This window comes from Scyliorhinus canicula, chromosome 5 (genome assembly GCF_902713615.1).
Source record: "Scyliorhinus canicula chromosome 5, sScyCan1.1, whole genome shotgun sequence".
NCBI classification, from domain to species: domain Eukaryota; kingdom Metazoa; phylum Chordata; class Chondrichthyes; order Carcharhiniformes; family Scyliorhinidae; genus Scyliorhinus; species Scyliorhinus canicula.
In genome coordinates, this window is record NC_052150.1 from 128291471 (window position 1) to 128313470 (window position 22000).

The following is a 22000-nucleotide window of genomic DNA, read 5'->3' on the forward strand; positions in this document are numbered from 1 at the left end:
TGGTAGCCCCCCCCCCCCCCCCCCCCGGTTGCTGCTGCAATCGACCACCCTCTAACAGTCTGCCAGGAAATCAAGAAAAGGCTGCCACCGCCGAAAGAACCCTTGCACCGGCCCCCTCAGGGCAAACTTGACCCTCTCCAGCGGGACTTTGCGTCCCTCCACTGTAGCCCAGACTCTTCTTATCCATGAATCGCAGAAAGTCTGTATGCAGGTACAAAACATAATAAGAAGGGCAAGTGGAATGTCAGCATTTATTGCAAAAGAACTGGAGTAGAAAGGTAGAGAAATATTGTTGCAACTGCATAGGGTGTTAGTGAAAATACATCTGGAGTATTGTGTCCAGTTTTGGTCTCCTTATTTGAGGAAGGGTGTGGTGGTATTGGAAGCAGTTCAGAGGAGGTTCACCAGATTGATTCTGGGAATAAAGAGGTTGCTGTATGAGCAAAGTTAAACAGTTTGGGTTTATACCCGCTGGAGTTTAGAAGGATGAGAGGGGAGAGGATCTAATTGAGGTATATAAAACACTAAAAGGGATTGATAAAGTGAATATAGACCAAATGTTCCCCCTTGTGGGACAATCTAGAACAAGAGGTCGCAGCATGGTAGCATGGTGGTTAGCATCAATGCTTCACAGCTCCAGGGTCCCAGGTTCGATTCCCGGCTGGGTCACTGTCTGTGTGGAGTCTGCACGTCCTCCCCGTGTGTGCGTGGGTTTCCTCCGGGTGCTCCGGTTTCCTCCCACAGTCCAAAGATGTGCGGGTTAGGTGGATTGGCCATGCTAAATTGCCCATAGTGTCCTAATAGCAAGGTTAAGGGGGGGGGGGGGAGTTGTTGGGTTACGGGTAAAGGGTGGATACGTGGATTTAAGTAGGGTGATCATTGCTCGGCACAACATCGAGGGCCGAAGGGCCTGTTCTGTGCTGTACTGTTCTATGTTCTATATAGGTTGAGAGGCGGGAGATTGAAAACGGAGATGAGGAGGCACTATTTCTCGCACAGAATGATGAATTGATGAGTGGAGACCGAATCATTAAATGGTTCAAAGAGAGAGCTAGATAAATTTCTGATTTTAAAAAACGGATTAAAGGGATATGGGGAACACGTAAGGAGGTGGTTCTGAGATCAGCCAAGTTCTAATTGAATGGCGGAGCAAGCTCGAAGAGCTGAATTGCCTACTTCTGCTCCAAATTCCTATGTTCCTATGTGTGTCTCTCCGCATAGGAGGGTGAGGATCATAGCTGTGTCATGTCTATCATGGTGGCATCCTCAGAGCTCTCCTCCATGGTGTTCTCTTGGGAGGCATGGGGGAGGGGATGGAGAAACCAGATAGGTCGACATCATTGGATGGAGATCCTGTGGGAGAATGGACATATAGTCAGTGGGGGGTAGGTTCAATATGCTGGCATGTACAACTTTTATTTTCCTTAAAAAAAAAGAATTTACAGTACCTCATTCATTTTTTTCCAATTAAGGGGCAATTTAGAGTGGCCTATCTACCTACCCTGCACATCTTTGGGTTGTGGGGGAAAAACCCACACAAACACAGGGAGAATGTGCACATTCCACACGGACAAGTTCCCAGAGCCAGGATCGAACCTGGAACCTCGGTGCTGTGATGCAGCAGTGCGAAACTCTGCACCACCATGTTGCCATACTGGCATGTACAACTTACATGTGACTGATCCTCTGGGGTGGGGCCGGTGGCTATCCACCTCTATGGCGCAGGCCTATCTCGATGTCGGTGACCGATCTGTCTTCGGCCACCCCTGCAGCCTCTTGGGTCCGTTCCTCGTAGTGGGCGAGGACTCCATTGTCTGGCACCCTGCCGCCTGTCTGTGCACTCTCCCATCTGTTATGGGCCAGCTTCTCCTGTGGGGACACAGAGGGAATCTGAGCCGCATGCATCATGCACTGGGGGCGGGAAGCATAAATGGGGTGGGGGAGGCACAGGTGAGCACCACTGCTGGGCATGGGTAGAGTGGGACACAGCATGGTGCTGGCCAGGCAGTACCAGGCACATGGTTGTCGGAGGGGTCGGAATCGCATCATTGGTGATAGGTGGGATCGGTGCCAGAGGCTGATGCCAACTCACCCGTGCGGTCTGCTGGAGATCATTTAGTTCTTTGCGGCATGTTCTGCGGGTCACGCTCCCTGCACTGACGGCCGCTACCACTTGCTCCCAGGTGGCCTGTGGCTGTCCCACTGAGCTCCTCGGGAGTAGAGTATCCTGTTGTGACTCCACCGCGCCCAGCAGGCGGTTCAGGTCAGCATCCCCAAATCTTGAAGCTGGTCTCTTTGGTGGCATGGCTATGTGGGGTTTGTTCGGAGGGATTTGTTGCTGCCCTTTGTAGGGGGATGATGAGGGCGGTCCCGGTGAATCAGCCCACGGAATTCATTTGCGGTTTGAAGCCTGTGGGGCCTCGTTAAGTGAACCAACTAACATTTGATACCAGTAACGGCCTCGCGGATAAGCTCGCGGCAGTTCCTGCTCACTACTTACTGCACTTAGAAACTTATCTGTTAAATTCTGCCAAAGTTATGAGTCGGGATAACTCTTTGTCAAACCTCTCGGCATCTCCATCCCCCTCGGTGACCCTTTTCCACCTGATGGTCCAACCATCGCCAGCCTCCCCTCCATCGATCAACAACTTTTCCTTTAACTCGACTTGCCCGGCATTTTCTACCTTTATTCCTGGTTGTATTTATCCAACGTGAGCAAGAACTACATTTCCCAGAAGCCCCAATGGAAGGACCCTGCCGCTGCTTCCGGCAGAAATAGTTTATTGAAATCGTAAACGGAATTGTGCATCGGAACAGGGGGGATGAGATTAATTATACCCGCCTACCCCACCCCCTCAAAAAAAAAACGAGCACCAGTGTACTGAAACAGGAGCGAATCGGGCAGCTATAGTGCGTGTTGATCAGAGGGGAAGCCCGGGAAGGCCTCGCGTGTCTCTGGCAGTGGGAAGAAGCATCGAGAAAGCGGCAGAGCGGGTAACGGGGGAAGCAGGGGGCCGGGAAGGCACTGTGGGCCCGGAGAGGGGCCCGGGGTGGACAGGAATCTGGGGGAGAACACGGGAGGTTTGGGGAGGGGAGCGAGTTGGAGGTGGGTAGCTCGGGGGTTGGGAGGAGTAGGGTTGGGGTGGAGGGAGAGGATGGGGGTTCCTGGGGGAGGAGGGTTTGTTGGTTCCTGGGGGAGGAGGGTCTGTTGGTTCCTGGGGGAGGAGGGTCTGTTGGTTCCTGGGGGAGGAGGGTCTGTTGGTCTCCTGCGTTGCCCGCACTGGTACTCCTGAGGCTGCCAGGCGTGTATGTTGTGTCGCAGGGGCTGATTGCGCCCTTGCTGGCTTTGTGGTTTGTTTTCTCTCAGTAACCTGTTGGCGCCACATTAAGAACAGAAAATGCTGGAATTATTAAACCGAATTGTGGCCAGTGTGTTGATGTTCCAGGTCTGTGATCTATTAGGCTCGCTCTCTTTCTTTTTCTATCTATATCTCTCTATGTATAATATATACATGTGTGTGTGTGTGTGTGTGTGTGTGTATATATATATATACACACACATTCTCGAGAGGTTAAATGTACTTAAAAAATATTGTACCTTCTCTTTTGTTCTGGATACACTTCTTGAGTAAATATTGTGAATTCCAGGTGAACAAAATTAGCATGCTCTCTGTGTGGGATAGAAAATATAAATTGGAATTTCTACTTGATTTACTGATGGATGGTGGTGGCTAGCACGAGGGGACATAGCCTTAAATTGAGGGGTAATAGATATAGGACAGAGGTCAGAGGTGGGTTTTTTACGCAAAGAGTGGTGAGGCCGTGGAATGCCCTACCTGCAACAGTAGTGAACTCGCCAACATTGAGGGCATTTAAAAATTTGTTGGATAAGCATATGGATGATAAGGGCATAGTGTAGGTTAGATGGCCTTTAGTTTTTTTTTCCATGTCGGTGCAACATCGAGGGCCGAAGGGCCTGTACTGCGCTGTATCGTTCTATGTTCTATGTACTGAAACTGGTGGTAACCTCCATTGCATATATAATTTTGCAGGAGTAGGGCATTCAGCTTGTTGAGCTTATTTAATACGAACATGGTTGATTGGTCACTTAAATGCCTTTTACACCCACTATCCCCCCCCCCCCCCGAATCCTTTTATGAAATGAAATGAAAATTGCTTATTGTCACGAGTAGGCTTCAATGAAGTTACTGTGAAAAGCCCCTAGTCGCCACATTCCGACGCCTCTCCGGGGAGGCTGGTACGGGAATCAAACTGTGCTGCTGGCCTGCTTGGTCCGCTTTAAAAGCCAGCGATTTAGCCGAGTGAGCTAAACCAGCCCCTGTTTTAGCAATGTTATTGTTAATCAGAAATCTGTCAATCTCGGGCAGCATGGTGGCGCATTGCTGCCTCAGGGCGCCGAGGTCCCAGGTTCAATCCCGGCTCTGGGTCACTGTCCTTGTGGAGTTTGCACATTCTCCCCATGTTTGCGTGGGTTTCGCCCCCACAACCCAAAGATGTGCAGGCTAGGTCGATTGGCCATGCTAAATTGTATATCTTGTGTTGCCTTATTATGTATTTTCTTGAATTTTGTTTAATTCCCTTTTCTTCCCATGTACTGAATGATCTGTTGAGCTGCTTGCAGAAAAATACTTTTCACTGTACCTCGGTACACGTGACAATAAACCAAGCCAGTCCCCTCAATTAGAAAAAATGAATTGGGCACTCTAAATTTAAAAAAAAAGAAATCTCTCAATCTCTGCTTTAAACATATACCATGACTTCCGCAGCCTTCTCGGGTAGACAATTCCAAAGATAATGAATTCCAATGTGTAAAGAAATTTCTCCTCATCTCGATCCTAAGTAGCATCGCTCGTCTTTTGAAATTGTGCCCCCCGTCTCCATTTTGGACTCTCCGCCGAAGGAATACATCTTAGCTGCAAATACCCTGTCTATTCTTTTAGGTATTTTGTACCTTTCTATGAGATCACCTCTCATTCTTTGAAACTCTGAGGTTTGCCCAACCTTTCTTCAGAAGACTGCACCGGCAACCCCAGAACAAGTCTGGTGAACCTTTGTTGCTCTCCCTCTAGGACAATAATATCTTTTGAGATAAGGGGACCAAAACTGCAGACAGTGCCATCTAACCAAGCTTCTATACTTTAAAAAAAAATTTAGAGTACCTAATTCATTTTTTCCAATTAAGAGTCAATTTAGTGTGACCAATTCCACCTACCCTGCACATCTTTGGGTTGTGGGAACGAGACCCACGCAAACACGGGGAGAATGTGCAAACTCCACACGGACAGTGACCCAGAGCCGGGATCGAACCTGGGACCTCGGCGCGTGAGGCATCAGGTCTAACACACTAACACCGTGCTGCTCTAAGCTTCTATACAGTTGAAGCAAGACCTTGCCAGTCATGTGCTCTTACGATAAAGGCTGACCATTGTGCCACCGTGCTGCTGCCCATCGACCTTCCTCATAGCTTGCTGCATCTGCATGCTAGCTTACAGTGATTTATGAACAAGGGCATCCAGGTCCTTTTGTATATCTTTAACAAAGATTAATTTAGAGTACCCACTTCATTTTTTCCAATTAAGGGGCAATTTAGCGTGGCTAATCCACCTATCCTGCACACCTTTGGGTTGTGGGGGCGAAACCCACGCAAACACTGCGAGAATGTGCAAACTACACTTGGACAGTGACCCAGAGCCGAGATCGGATCTGGAACCTCGGTGCCGTGAAGCAGCAGTGCTAACCACTGTGCCACCTTGCTCCCCTTTCTTCCCTTCCTTTTGTATATCTATACTTTATAATTTAATAAAAAATGTAATTCTGATTTTTCCCAATTAAGAGTCAATTTAGCCTGGCTAATCCACTTACCCTGCACGTCTTTGGGTTGTGGGAGTGAGACCCACATAGACATGGGGAGAATGTGCAAACTCACACGGACAGTGACCTGGGGCCAAGATCGAACCTGTGTCTTCGATGCTGTGATGCAGCAGTGCTAACCATAGAATCATTAATTAGGATGGAAAGTGAAGGAGTCCAATCTGAAACTATGGTTCTAAATCTAAACATAGGAAACTGAAGGTACGAGGTGTGAGTGGTACGAGGTGTGAGTGGCTAAGATAGATCGGGGAACTTCATTAAAAGGCATGACGGCGGATGGGCAATGGCTAATAAAGAATACATGTTTGCATTGCAACAGTTGTACATGCCTTTCTGGTGCAAAATATTACAAGAAAAAACAGCCCAACCATGGCTTGCAGAACAAATTAAGGATAGTATTAGAGCCAAAGAGGAGTCATATCAAATTCCAAGTAAAAGTAGTAAACCTGTGGATTGGGAGCAATTCAGTATTCGGCACAGGAGGACAAAAAAATTTATATAAGTGGGAAAATTTGAATATTAAACTTGCAAGTAACATAAAAGCTTGTATAAGTATATAAAAATAAAAAGATAATTGAAGACCCTTACTGTCCGAAACAGGAGAATTTATAATAGAGAACAAGGAACTGACAAGGCAATTAAACAACTACTTTTGTTCTGGCTCCACAGAGGAAGACATGATTTAACACTCTAGACATGCTAAGGATTCAAGGGGCTAATGAGAAGGAGGGTTGAAGGAAATTAGCATTAAATGAAAAATAGTACTGGAGGAATTAATGGTGAAAGTTAATAAATCCCCGAAGCCTGATAATCCCAGGGTACTAAAGTACGTGCCCTTGGAAATAGTGGATGAGTTGGTTGGTATCTTCCAAAATTCTGTAGATTCTGAAACAATCCCAGCAGATTGAAGGTGGCAAATCATAGAATCATTTACAGTGCAGAAGGAGGCCATTTGGCCCATCGAGTCTGCACTCGCCCTTGGAAAGAGCACCAGACTTAAACCCACCTATCCTCGTAATCCAGTAACCCTACCTTTAAAAATTTTTTTTAGAGTACCCAATTCTTTTTTTTCCAATTAAGGGGCAATTTAGTGTGACCAATCCACCTCCCCTGCACGTCTTTGGGTTGTGGGAGTGAGACCCACGAAGACATTGGGCGAGTATGCAAACTCCACATGGACAGTGACCCAGGGCTGGGATCGAATCCACTCTTCAGCGCCGTGCTGCCCTCTAGTAACGGTACCTAAACTTTTGGACACTAAGGGGCAATTGAGCATGTCCAATCCACCTAACCGGCACATCTTTGGATTTTGGAGGAAACCAGAGCACTCCGAGGAAACCCACGCAGACACGGGGAGAAAGTACAAACTCCACACACCGGGGCCTGGAGCTGTGAGGCAACAGTGCTAACCACTGTGCCACCATGCCGCCCAAATGTAACCGTTGTTTTAAAAGAAGGGTGAAAACAGGGAATTTAATTGAAATGAAAATCGCTTATTGTCATAAGTAGGCTTCAAATGAGGTTACTGTGAAAAGCCCCTCGTCGCCACATTCCGGCAATTGCAGACCGGTTAGCCTATCATCAAGGAGGGAAAATGTTAGCCTATTATAAAGGATGTGATAAATGACACTTGGAAAATATCAATGGGATTAGACAAAATCAGCATGGATTTATAAAGGAAAATTATGTTTGACAAACCTACTGGTGTTTTTTTGCGGACCTAACTAGTAGAATTGATGAGAGTGAACCAGTGAAATGAAAATCACTTATTGTCACGAGTAGGCTTCAATGAAGTTACTGTGAAAAGCCCCTAGTCGCCACATTCCGGCGCCTGTTCGGGGAGGCTGTTACGGGAATCGAACCGTGCTGTTGGTCTGCTTTCAAAGTCAGCGATTTAACCCAGTGTGCTAAACAGCCCCTGGCGGGGATATGGTGTATTTGGATTTTCAGAAAGTTATTTAAAGTTCCACGTAAGAATTTAGTGTGCAAATGTAAAGCACATGGGATTGGGAGAATATATTGGCATAGATTGAGAATTGGTTAATGGGCAGGAAACAGTAGGAATAAATGAATCTTTTTCAAAGTGGCAGGCAATGACTAGTGAGTCCAGCAGGGATCAATGCTTGGGGCCCCAGTTATTCTCAAATACATCAATGATTTAGATGAGGGAACCAAAAGTGATATTTCCAAGTTGCCAATGACATGAAACTTGGTAGGAATGTAAGTGGTGAGGATGTTAAGAGGCTTTACAGTAATTTAATCAATTTGAGAGATTGGGCAAACACATGGCAGATGCAGTATAATGTGGATAAATGTCAAGTTAACCACTTTGGATGGATAAACAGGATGGTAGAGTATTATTTAAATGGTGATAGATTGGGAAATGTTGATGTACAAAAGGACCTGGGTGTCTGAGTGTCACTGAAAGCAAGCATGCAGCCACAGCAAGCAGTTCGGAAGGCAAATAGCATGTTGCCCTCCATTGCAAGAGGTGTACTGAAGCAAGGATGTCTTATTGCAGCTGTACAGGGTCGGGTGAGACCACACTGATAGTAGTATGCGCAGTTTTGGCCTCCTTATTGAAGAAAGGATATATTTTCCCTAGAGGGAGTGCAGCAAAGTTCACCAGCCTGATTCCTGGGTAGGCAGGATTCTCGTATGAGGCGAGATAGGGTCGGCTGGACCTGTATTCACTGGAATTTAGAAGAATGAGGAGGGATCTAATGAAACATATAAACTTCTTGTCATTTTCAATATTTATAAACAATTGTATATTTACACATTTTTCTTAACCACATTAATTTACTTTGTTGTACAGAAAGGGAAACATAAACTTCTGACAGGGCTGGACTGACTGGATGCAGGAATGTTGTTTCCCCTGGGTTGCGGGGGGTGGGTGGTCTGAAATAAGGGGTCACAGTCTCAAAATAGGGAATAGACTATTTAGGACTGAGATGAGAAACATCGTCACTCAAATGGGAGTGAACCTGTGGATTTCTCTACCACAGAATATATTTAGGAAGGAAATAGATTTCTAGACTCTAATAATGTCAAAGGGTATGGAGCGAACATGGGAGTATGGTGCTGAGATAGAGGATCAGTCATGAGCATATTGAATGATAGGGCAGGTTCAAAGGATTGAATGGCCCACTCCTCCTATTTTGTATGTTTCTATGTGCAAGTGTCCCATGGTGTCTCTTGCTGAGTAAAAGGTAAGGGGAAACTTGAGGCATTTTCCATATCTGAGGCTCACCATTTATTGTGAGAAGTTAATATCAGTGTTCTTTGCTGCAGGGGAAACAAGATGACTAAGAAGAGAAAGCGTCAAGATGACTTCCAAAAGGTGAAGCTAAAAGTTGGTAAAAGGAAACCAAAAGCAGACAATGCAACCGACACCAGCTTCAAAACACACGCCATCCATGTTCCAGAGCAACTGAAGAGTGATGCATCATTGCCAACAAATCACCGCAAACTTAACATAAAGGTACATGTGCTTTCCTCACTCTGCTATATTTGACATCCAAGATAAGTGCATTGCACTTTTCCGTTTCAATTTTCTCTCTTTTTAAAAATAAATTTGATTTTTTTTAGAGTATCCAATTCATTTTTTCCTATTAAGGAGCAATTTAACATGGCCAATCCACCTACCTTGCACATCTTTGGGTTGTGGGGCGCAAAGCCCACGCAAACACAGGGAGAATGTGCAAACTGACCCAGAGCCCGGTTCGAACCCGAGTCCTCGGCACCATGAATCAGCAGGACTAACCAATGTGCCACCGTGCTGCCCCCAATTTTCTCTCTTGAAGGTTGACATGAAATCAATTATTTTTGCTTTGTTAATGAGCAACCTATGGGGATTGTGATATTCAGGGTGCAGGATGTTGCAGTACTTGTTACATTAGATCTTGCCTTGTAAGAAGGATGTGATCCTCGAGTGTTTTGATAGATCGCCCGGGTCAATTCAAAGGTCAGAGAAGAGCAGTTCAATGATCAGTCAGCTCGGGGTGGGGGGAAGAAACGACCACAGACTGATCCCGGGGGGCGGGCGGGGAGGAGAAATGACCACAGACCGATCCGGGGCGGGGGGGGGGGGGGGGGGGGGGGGGGGGGGTGAGAGAGACCACAGACCGATCCAGAGGGCAACAAAATGCACATAGGGTCACTTAAACGAAGGACAAACTAAACCTCTCTGAAAATATAGGAAATTAGAGTGGGAGAGAAAAATGTGATGTGTATATGTATAACTGCTTATAAATATGGGAACTGCCAATAAAAAGATTCAAAAAGAAAAGTAGAAACCCTGACTGATTTCCTACTTGTCATTTTCCTGTCTGCGGAGTCTTCATGTTCACTCCGTGTCTGTGTGGGTTTCCTCTGGATGCGCCGGTTTCCTCCCACAGTCCAAAGATGTGCAGGTTAGGTGGATTGGTCATGCTAAATTGCCCTTTAGTGCACAAAAAACGTTAGGTGGGGTTACGGGGATAGGGTGGAGGCGTGGGCTTAAGTAGGGTGCTCTTTTCAAGGGCTGGTGCAGACTTGATGGGTTGAATTCTATGATCTATGATTTGTGAATGTTTTTTTTTATAAATTTAGATCACCCAATTATTTTTTCCAATTAAGACCATAAGACATAGGAGCGGAAGTAAGGCCATTCGGCCCATCAAGTCCACTCCACCATTCAATCATGGTTGATTTCAACTCCATTTACCCGCTCTCTCCCCATAGCCCTTAATTCCTCGAGAAATCAAGAATTTATCAATTTCTGTCTTAAAGACAGTTTAGCGTGGCCAATCCACCTACTCTGCACATTTTTGGGTTGTGGGGGCGAAACCCACGCAGACACGGGCAGAATGTGCAAACTCCACACGGACAGTGACCCAGAGCCGGGTTCGAACCTGGGACCTCAGTGCCGTGAGGCGGTTGTGCTAACCACTAGGCCACCGTGCTGCCAATGATTTGTGAATGTTGATTGATGCGACGTGCACCAAACATTTCTGTAGCTGACACTGGCTAAATTATGTGTTAATTGTCTGTGTCTCAGTATCTCATTGCTATCTTTATCCTCCAAATTATCAAATGTTCATTCTTGTCACTGGCTAAAGCTTGACTGGTTGACTGGTCACATAAAATACCTAAAAAAACAGAGGCCCTGAAAGAGTGGTCTTGACAGGCGTTAGTGGAGTACCTAAGTTTGAATGATTAAATAAGGGGACTGCAGAAAGTCACAGTTCAAAATTTGTAGCTAGCTTTTGGGCGTGCTACTTTTTGAATGTTTGTGCTCAAGTGGAAAAAGAGAACATGACATTTCCTGAACTCATTACTTGTATTTGAATCCAAACTAGGCAGGATTTTTGTTTTTAAATATAAATTTAGAGTACCCAATTATTTTTTCCAATTAAGGGGCAATATAGCATGGCCAGTTCACCTACTCTGCACATCTTTGGGTTGTGGGGGTGAGACCCATGCAGACTTGGGGAGAATGTGGAAACTCCACACAGACAGTGACCCAGAGCCGGGATCGAACCCGGCCCTCAGCGCGGATTGTCTTGCATGGAATGATTTTTCTGTTTAACTTGTGCGACTCTCAAAGGATTAAGTAAGAAAAACATTGACTAAGCTTGTGGCCTGTACCATCTCACCAACTAAATTTTTCAAAGCAGTCTGCATTTTCAACAAGCATGAACATTTGTAATTGCGTTAAACTTGTTAGTTGTCTCACTTGGGTCGACTCTTTGTTTGAGTGCGTCCAAGCTGTGCTATCCTTGTGTGATTATTTAAAATTTTTTAATTTCAGCAATTTAAATCAATCTAGAATTGTGCAGTGAAGGTTAACAAGGGGCTGCCCCACCCACTTACATAACTGGTTGACAGTTTAGTGTCAGTCACCTTAAGCTACTTTGATCTAAAAGCGGGTGGGGGGGGGGGGGGGGGGGGGTGTGTAAGAGTCAACTGAGGCCAATTTAAAAAGAGCAACTTTTACTCACTCCCAGTGAGTTCTCCCAGTGAGCCAGACAAGACACAACCAGAGTGAGACACAGCAAAGAGAGAGTTTGGGAATTTGAAGCTAGGTGGGAATTCAAAGCTGGGTTGAGAGGAGGTGCTTTTTATCCCTGGTAAGTGACTGGTAAGTTGTTTTTCACTAGCGGGAATGGTGCAGACTGTTAGGATGACGATGACGATTCTCCCGAGATTCTTGTTCATATCTCAGTGTCTCCCCATTTTCATCCCAAGGTCATTCTTTAAGAGGTTGAATAAAATTATGCTGGGATTTGTCTGGGCAGAGAAGTCCCCGCGGGTGAGGAAGGTGATGCTCGAAAGGAACAGAGGGGAGGGGGGGCTGGCGTTGCCAAACTTTAGCAACTACTACTGGACAGCCAACATAGCGATGATAAGGAAATGGATGGTGGCACGAGGTCGGTTTGGGAGGGGGTGGAGGCTGCCTCATGCAGCGGCACCAATTTGGCAGCCCTGGTTATGGCGCCTCTGCCACTCCCGCCGGCGCGGTATTCCACCAGCCCTATAGTGGTGGTGGCTCTGCGTATCTGGGGCCAGTGGAGGAGGCATATAGGGGAAGTGAGAGCATTGGTGTGGACCCCAATCTGCGGCAATCACCGATTTGCCCCGGGGAACATGGATGGCGGGTATCGACTGTGGCGGAGGGCGGGGATTGCGAGGGTGGGTGATCTGTTCCTAGAAGGGAGCTTTCAGAGTGTGAGGACGTTGGAGGAGAAGTTTGGGCTGGCGGGAGGGAATGACTTTAGATACTTACAGGCATGGGATTTTGTGCGCAGACTGGTGCCGTCCTCCCACGCCTCCCGCCAAAGGGGAGGCAGGTCAGGGTACATAGAACATAGAACAGTACAGCACAGAACAGGCCCTTCATCCCTCAATGTTGTGCCGAGCCATGATCACCCTACTCAAACCCACGTATCCACCCTATACCCGTAACCCAACAACCCCCCCCCCCCCCTTAACCTTACTTTTATTAGGACACTACGGGCAATTTAGCATGGCAAATCCACCTAACCCGCACATCTTTGGACTGTGGGAGGAAACCGGAGCACCTGGAGGAAACCCACGCACACGGGGAGGACGTGCAGACTCCACACAGACAGTGACCCAGCCGGGAATCGAACCTGGGACCCTGGAGCTGTGAAGCATTTATGCTAACCACCATGCTACCCTGCTGCCCCTCTACCCCAGGGGTAGAAACTACCCCTGGGTAGTTTCTAGGGGAGAGGTAGGTGAGGGTAGAGTCTCAGATATTTACACAGAGCTAATGGGAACAGAGGCTAATCACGTGCACATGTTCTGGTCGTGCCCTAGACTCAGGGGGTACTGGCAGGGATTCACGGACATCATGTCCTGCGTTTTGAAAACTAGGATGGTAATGAATTCTGAGGTGGCAATCTTTGGGGTGTCGGAGGACCCGGAAGTCCAGTAGGAGAAGGAGGCCGACGTCTTGGCCTTTGCTTCCCTGGTAGCCTGGCAGCGAATACTGCTGGCATGGAGGGACTCAAAGCCCCCGAAGACCAAAGCCTGGCTATCGGACATGGCGAGCTTTCTCGGTCTAGCAAAGGTTACGTTCGCCTTGAGAGGTGGCAGCCATTCATTGACTTCTTCGTGGAGAATTAATGGTGGGGGGGGGGGGTTGGTCTAGAGTAGGGGGTGGTTTAGGCAGGACCTTGCGAGAACGGAGTTGTGGTTTGTACCATGCGTTACCTGCTTTTCCTTCTGTACAGTACTATACAATGTCATTGTCATTGTTTTATATGCCAAAAATACCTCAATAAAATTGTGTGTAAAAAAAAAAACTTCTCTCTCGGCCTCCTAACTCTTGTCTTAAATCTATGCTTCCTGGTTTTTGACCCTTCCACTAATGGAAAAAGTGCCTTCCTATCCATCCTATCTATGTCCCATATAATCGTACACACCTCTTAGCAGGTTCACTCTTTGCTGCTCCAAACAGCCCCAGCCTATCCAATCTTTCCTCATAGCTCAGATCTTCCAGCCCATACAGCAACCTAGTAAATCTACTCTCACCCTCTCCAGTGCAATTCTTATAATGTGTGATGGCCAGAGCCACACACAGCACTCCAGTTGTTTTGTACAGCTCTTTATACAGTTTCACTATGCACCTTCAGACCTTTCAGTTTCCCCAGAACCTTCTCCTCAGCAATGGTCACTGCACTCACCTCTGCCCCCGGTTCTCCTGGTGTCTTCCACCGTGAAGACTGATGCAAAGTAACTACTCAGTTTGTCTGCCATTTTTTTTGTTTCCTATTATTACTTCTCCAGCCACATTTTCTAGTGGTCCAATGTCTATTTTTGCCTCTCTCTTACCTTTTATATATTGAAAAAAATCTCTTCCTATCTTCCTTTATTTTACTAGCTTGCTTGCACTCGTACTTCATCTTCTCCCCCCTTATTGCTTTTTTAGTTGTCTTCTGCTCGCTTTTAAAGGCTTCCCAATCCTCTGGTTTCCCACTAATCCTCGCCACTTTCTGTGCTTTTTCTTTAGCCTTAATGCGGTCCTTCACATCCCTCGTCAGCCATGGATGCCTTGTCCTCCCCTTAGCGTGTTTGCTCCTCCTTGGGATGAATTTCTATTGTGCCTCCCTAATAACCCCCAAAACGCCTGCCATTGCTGTTCCACTGTCTTCCCTGCTAGACTCTTTCTCCAATCAACTCTGGCCAGCTCCTCCCTCATGTCTTTGTAGTTAGCCTTAATTAATTGTAATACCGTTATATCCGATTGCAGCTTCTCCCTCTCAAACTGCAGGGTAAATTCTATCACATTGTGGTCACTGCTCCCTAAGGGTTCCTTCACGTTAAGTTCCCTAATCAAGTCTGCCTCATTACACATCACCAAATCCAGAATCGCCTGTTCCTTAGTAGACTCTGTCACAACCTGATCAAAAAAAAACATTTCTTAGTCATTCCACAAATTCCATTTCTTGGGATCCACTATCAACCTGATTTTCCCAGTCCACCTGCATATTGAAGTCCCCCATGATTATTGCAATATTGCCTTTTTTGCATGCCTTTTCTATCTCCTGATTTATTTTCTGCCCCACATCCTGACTACTGCTAGGGGGCCTGTACATAACTCCCATCAGGGTCTTTTTACCTTTGCGATTCCTCAACTCTACTCACAGAGATTCTATGCCTTCTGATCCTATATCACTCCTTGCTATCAATTTAACTTCATTCCTTACTAACAATGCAACCCTTTGCCCATCTGCCTGCCCTTTCAATGGGACATACATCCTTGTATATTTATATCCCAGCCCTGATCTCCTTGCAGCCACATCTCTGTGATGCCCACAACATCGTACCAGCCCATTTCAATGTGCGCAACAAGCTAATTTACCTTGTTCCGTATACTGCACGCATGTAGGTGCAACATCCTCAATCCTGCATTGGCCACCTCCCTTTTCACACTCTCCTCAGTCACTGTACCCTGTTCTGTGGCCCTTTTTGATTACGGCTTGTCTGTTTTATACTCTCCCCCTTACTGCTTTTTGTTTCCAGCCCCGTCTTACCTCCCTCGGACTTCGTACATTGGATCCCATCCCCCTGACACATTAGTTTAAACCCTCCCCAAAGGCTCTCGCAAACACCCCCTCTAGGACATCGGTTCCAATCCTGCCCAGATGCAGACCGTCCGGTTTGTACTGGCCCCACCCACCCCAGAACCAGTTCCAATGACCCAGGAATTTGAATCCCTCCCTCTTGCACCATCTCTCGAGCCACGCATTCATCCTATCTATCCTGATATTCCTACTCTGACTAGCTCGTAGCACTGGTAGCAATCCTGAGATTGCTACCTTTGAGTTTTTAGTTTAACTCCTAACTCCCTGAATTCAGCTGTAGGACCTCGTCCCGTTTTTTACCTATATCGTTGGTGCCAATGTGCACCACGACAGCTGGCTGTTAACCCTCCCCCCACAGAATGTCCTGCAGCCCCTCGGAGACATCCTTGACCCTTGCACCAGGGAGGTAACATACCATCCTGGAGTCTCAATTGCGTCCGCAGAACCGCCTGTCTTTCCCCTTACGATTGAGTCCCCTATCACTATAGCCCTGCCATTCTTCTTCCTGCCCTGCTGCACAGCAGAGCCAGCCACGGTGCCATGAATCTTGTTGCTGCTGCCTTCCCCTGGTGAGCTATCTCCCTCAACAGTATCCAAAGCAGTATATCTGTTTTGCAGGGAGATGACAGCAGGGTACACCTGCACTGCCGTCCTACTTTTGCTCTGTCTTTTGGTGTTTCCCCCCCCCGGTCTTAGTGTCGAGCCCCTGATGAAAGACCTGACTAACCCAGCCCTTCCTTAACCTAACCTGGTCTGCCACTTTCAGGTGCGTCTCCTGCAGCATGACTACGTCCACCTTCAAAACCCGCAAATGCTCGAACACACGCGCCCTCTTCACTGGCCCGTTTAGCCCTCTAACATTCCAGGTGATCAGCCTGGTTGGGGGACCCGCCCCCCGGCCGATCAGCCATCCCCTTTCCTTAGCCAGCCCTCTAGCCATGTGTCGCGCCTCCTCTGGCCTGCCACCTGGCCTGCTCTCCCCTCTAGCAACACCATCCTACCACCTAACCCCTGCTCTAGTCTAACAAACTGGCTTCCGTCAACTAGCCCACCCAGCTAGCCTGGTGGCTCCCAGTTTTGGTGCCAGCGCGTCTCTCACCTGTTGTTCCCTGCCCCCCCCCCCCCCGGCCCATCCATACCACTTCCCCAAACCAGCCCTGCTTAAGCACACACTCTACACACGTCAAAAGTATCCCCAACAATAGTGCAATTTAAATCAAACAGATAGACATAAGAAGTACCAGGCACTCTCAGCCCTTCCCCTCCACACACAAGATTGCAAAAAAATCCCCGAAACCCCCATCATAACCACACCTTTTTAACTATTTTCTTTTTTATTCTTCCCCTGCCAAACCTCTAACCAAACAAGAAGCCCAAAAAGGAAACATTCAGGAAACCACGAAAAAGAACAAGAAAAACACATTGCAACAAAATACATCAACCTAGAAAGGTCGAAAAAACGAAAAGAACGGACCCAAGCATGCAGGCATCTCTCAAAGCGAGAGAGAGACAAAACAGACTTAAGTTCTACCATGAGTCCTCAGCTCAGAGCCAGCCCTGGCTTCTTCGCAAAGTCCATTGCCTCCTCGGGTTCCTCGAAATAGTGGTGCTGGCTCTCATACGTAACCCACAGTCGCGCCAGAAAAAGCAGCCCTTGTTCTTCACCTTGTTCTTACACAAAATCTCCTTCACCTGCCTGTAGCCTCCCCTCCCCTCCTGGCCACCTCAGTGCTCAGGTCTTGGTAAACACGCAGGTGCTATTGTCCCAGGTACAGCTTTATGTGCTCTTGGCCCATTGCAGAACCTGTTCCTTGTCTAGGTACCTGTGGAACCGGACCACCATCGCTCGTGCGGGGCCCCCTCGTAGCGGCTGCCTCACCTGCACTCTGTGTGCCCTGTCCACCTCTGGCGGGCGAGGGAACACCTTGTTCCCTAGCAGCTTCTGGAACATATCTGCCACATACGGGGCAGCATCCAGCCCCTCAGCCCCCTCCGGGAGGCCAACGATTCTTACATTCTGCCGTCCAGATCTGTTGTCCAGTTCCGCCAGCCTTTTCAGGAGCATTTTTTTCTGATCCCTCAACCTCCGAATCTCCACGTCCACCACCGTTTCAAAGCCGGCCTGCTCCTCCACCGTCCTCTCCAGCTTATGGAGCTTCTCAGCCTGATCATCCAGCCTTTTTTCCAATTGGTCCATCGACTTCTGAAGCGGCTCCAAATTATTGCGCACAGGGCTAAAAAGCCCTCCTGCATGGCCTGTAACAGCTGCTCCATTGTAGGCTGGGCAGTCGCCGCCTTGCTCTGGACACCGGCCATATTGGTCTCTCTCACAGTCACCCCCTTGCCCTTGTTTGACCACTTCTGCTGTTTACGGTCCCTCCGGTTTTTTAAGTCCATACAACTCTGTATGCGTTCAGTGCCTGAGTACTATTGCTTTCTAGTTCCGCGCCCAAAAGCGCAAAAAAGTCGGAGGAAAAGGTCCAAAAGTCCGACCGAAACGGGAGCCACCAAATGTGCGACCTACTCCCTCATAGTTGCCACTGGAAGTCGGCCAAGAGAGAAGTTGAGGAGAAACCTTTTCACTCTGAGGAGATGGGAGTCTGGAACTCACTGCCTGAAAGGGTGGTTGAGTCAGAAACTCTCATAACATTTAAGAAGTATTTAGATATTCACCTGTGCTGCTGTAACCTCCAGGGCTATGGGCCAAGTGCTGGAAAATTGGATTAGTATAGTCAGATCTTGGTTGACCGGTGTAGATACGATAGACTAAATGGCCTTCTTTTGGGAATCTTTTCCACCGGGAAGTCTGAAGCCATTGTTTTCAGTCGCTGTTCCAAAGTCTGCTGTTGAGCTACTGATTCCCAAGGACGTGATCCTCGCCCAAAATTTGTAAGTTAATTTGTGGCGGGTTTCCGGCGAGTTCCCCACCGCTACTCAATCACACGTAGTCACTTTTATGGGCCCTGGGGGGTTTCTCATTGGTTTAGCCCGCGCTTCGAATTTGTTTCAGCACTGGGGAGCTGAATCCGAGATCGGGCTGCCATTTTGAAAGGGTGCCTGATCTCTAAGTGAGCTTGTGGGCCCCCCCCACACTCACGGGAAATGTCACCCCACACACATGGACACTACCCCACACCCCCCCAAGTGAGGACACCCCACTATGGGGTCCCCCCTTTTCGGACCCACCCAAGTCCCCCTTACTGCACACCCTCCCTTCCAGGACTCTTCCCCCAAAACCTCTTGGAGGCCTCTACTTACCTGCACCCCCCCCCCAACCTTCAACACCCACCCACTCCCTCATTTCATGGGTGTAGCCCCTCAGCCCCTGACCCTCGGCAGTGTCACCCTGGCACTTGGGCACCCTTGCACTGGCATCGGCAGCACTCCTGCTGGCATGGCAGTGTCAGCTGGGCAGTGCCAACGTGTCCACATTCCAAGGGGGGTGGCGGCAGAGAGCTATTCTGCACTTTCCCTGACCACCCATGGGTCTCCGATGGTCCGGGAGAACCACTGGGTGCCGTTCCACCTGGTCTACATTTGTGCTGACCAGTACTGATCGGCGCCCAGCTGCAGCCTCCCTGGGGAAGCCGGAGAATCGATGAAGGCCGGTGGATCCTGGGTAGGTAGATCATAAGTAGGTTTATTCCCAAACGTCCGTGAGCGTCGCTCGGTCCCCCCCCATTTTGGGCGGAGTTCCATCCCCATCTTTCGGGACTATGGTGAATCTCTCGAGGCACAGAGCCTGCCGGGTGGTCTGCTGGAGGCCACTCCCGGGATTCTCCGGCTGTGTTGTGCTCTCGCTTGAGCGTAATGCAGCAAAAGAATCGCGCGCCAAACTTGGTGTGAGAACATTCTGCGATTAAACTAGACTGTTGTGACCTTGCTATCATATTTCACCCCAAGATGAGCTTCTGTTCATATATCTGTGCCATAACTAAGACCTCCATAACCTCCACTCCCCACCTCTGCCCATCTGCTGCTGAAACCCTTGTCTGTGCATTTGTTACCAATAAACCTGACTATTCCAATGCAGCCCCAGCTAACTTCCACATTCTACCCACCATAAACGTGGGGCAATCCAATCTCTTCCCCCTCCACCCACCGTACCCGCTGAACTGCATTGTCTCATGCTTGAGCAACGTCTTGATTTTAGAATTCACATTGTCGTTTTCAAATCTCTCCATGACCTTGCCTCTTCCTATCTCCTGTAATCTCCTTTATCCCACAACCTTGCAAGATATCTGTGCTCTTCTCTGTTCTTAAAATCCTCTTGTTTTACTCCTTCACCTTCAACGGCAAGTGTAAAGGGTTTGCTGAAATTGAGACCATCCTATCAGCTGCTTCTGTCAATTGCTTCCCTTACACCAGCCAAACTTCCTGTAAATGACCCCTTTTCCCCAGCCCTGGATCTGTATCTTTCTCTACTTTCTTTCCCATCCTGCCCAGAACTGAATCCCTCCAATCTAGTTTCCTCCCCCTGCCACAGTACAGATACAAATCTGATCAAAGTCACAAATGGCATCCTGCATGACTGGCAAAACGGAACAGATTTTTTTAATGAGTCCTAGGTTTCACCCCCACAACCCAGAGATGTGCAGGTTAGGTGGATTGGCCACGCTAAATTGCCCTTAATTGGAAAAAAAATAATTGGGTACTGATGAGTCCTCAGCCTTTGACACGGTTGATCACATCGCTCTCCACTCCACTGTTGTGCAGCTATATGGGACTGCACCTGGTTGGTTCCATTCTTATCTATCTATTGTGGCCACAGACAGACTTCAATGCCTTCTCCTACTCCTGCACAGTTGTCTCTGGTGTCACCTCCTCCAATTTCTTCTGAAAACAAAATTCCAGTTTCTGCGTGTGCGCCTACGACGTTTAGTTCTATCTCAACGTTGCGTTCTTGATCCCGCCAACTGTCTCAATTGTCCGACTGCTTGTCTGACATCCAGCACTGGATGAGCAGAAGTGTCCCCCAAACAAATATTGGGAAGAATGAAACCATTGTCTTATGTTCCCTCTGGCAAACTTTCCTCCTTTCCCACAGTCTCCATTCCTCTCCTGTCAACTGCTGTGAGGCTTAACCAGACTGTTCTCAACTTTGGTGGGTGGAATTTCCTTCTCTTTTTTTTTTAAACATCCCTGCCCACGTCAGATCCGCTTTCAAACACCTGCGCCATCACTAAGAATCATAAAAAACAGGAGCATGTTTCCCCCATGCCTTTGTTACTTCTCGGCTTGACTGTTCTGATGCACTCCTGGTTAGTCTTCCACATTCTTCTGTCCATAAACTTGAGGCAGTCTAAAAGTATTACTTGCACCTCGCCCCTTTCACCCATTACTCTTGTGCTTGCTGATTTATATTGGCTCCCAGTTAAGGCATTGTTGGTTTTAAACTTTTCATCCTTGTCTTCAAATCGTTCCATGACCTCACTTCCCACCTCTGTACTCTCGTCCAGTCCTGGAAAGCTCCGAGATATGTGCTCCTCCAATTCTGGCCTCTTGAGCATCCAGATTTTAATCATTTCATCTTTTAAGGGATTAAGAAGCATTGTGTGAATTTTTGTTTAAATTGCCATTTAAAAGTGTACAATTTTTAATTTAGTTTTCCTTTTCTCTCTCAATAGGATCTACTGACACAGTTGCACCATTATAGTTCAGGTGTCAAACAGAGTGCTCTAATTGGTCTTAAAGATCTTGTATCTCAGCATCCATCAGTAATCGCATCTCATCTTTCCAGTATTCTAAATGACGTAGCAGCTGTGTTCACAGACAAAGACCCCACAGTCAGATCAGCAACAGTACAACTTTTAAACTTTCTTGCTCCAAGAATTTCTGGTGATCAAATGGCTCCTTTTTATCCATTGGTTTGCGCACACCTTTCCAGTGCAATGACTCACATAGTGGAAGGGATACAAGAAGATGCCTTGAAGATCTTGGATATTTTGTTGGAACATTATCCTGAACTTCTAACAGAACATAGCAGCGTCTTACTGAAAAATTTTCTCGAGCTCATTTCACATCAGAGATTGTCAAAGGAATTGAAAGCTGGAGGGAAAATGTCGTCCTGGATGCTATCTGTCAACCCAAACCGCCGCATTACCTCTCAGCAATGGCGGCTTAATGTACTGAGTAGGTTGAGAAAATTCCTACAGGCAATTGTTGAGGGTTCATGTCAGTCTGTGGAGAATGAAGCTATTTTTGAGAGTGACGACAGGATTGGGCCTGAACATGTGACCACGTTGCAGGTCAAGTGGGAGAATTATGTAACTGGACAGCAGCAAATACAGTTGTTTGAGCACTCTGGATCCCAACCCAGTACTGTGATTCCATTCAAACTAAGGTGAGAAATTTTACACAGATCTGATTCCCCCACATAGAAATATTAAATGACTATTTAGTAAAGATTGTGATGGACAGAACTTACGACCTCACACACATCCCAGGATAAGTGTAAGAAGGTTGCGGGGGGGGGGGTGGGATGTTTAAAACTCCTCTCCAAAGGCAGCACG

At 47.6% G+C, this 22000-nt stretch overlaps 1 protein-coding gene across 5 annotated transcripts in view; it reads left to right on the plus strand.

Annotated features, from left to right (window-relative positions):
• The first annotated feature begins 2238 nt into the window (after positions 1 to 2238).
• Positions 2239 to 22000, plus strand: part of tex10 (testis expressed 10) — a 152327-nt gene continuing 132565 nt past the window's right edge. The window contains exons 1-3 of one of the 5 annotated variants that reach the window (XM_038797647.1): positions 2239 to 2263; positions 9187 to 9376; positions 21116 to 21831. In XM_038797647.1, the coding sequence (XP_038653575.1) occupies positions 9197 to 9376; positions 21116 to 21831 (896 nt within the window). In that variant the 5' untranslated portion in view covers positions 2239 to 2263; positions 9187 to 9196. Of the gene's footprint in view, positions 2264 to 2837; positions 2995 to 3288; positions 3447 to 5933; positions 6094 to 9081; positions 9105 to 9186; positions 9377 to 21115; positions 21832 to 22000 lie in introns of those variants that run through there. The other 4 variants (XM_038797644.1, XM_038797646.1, XM_038797648.1 and 1 more) reach the window with 4 other exon arrangements.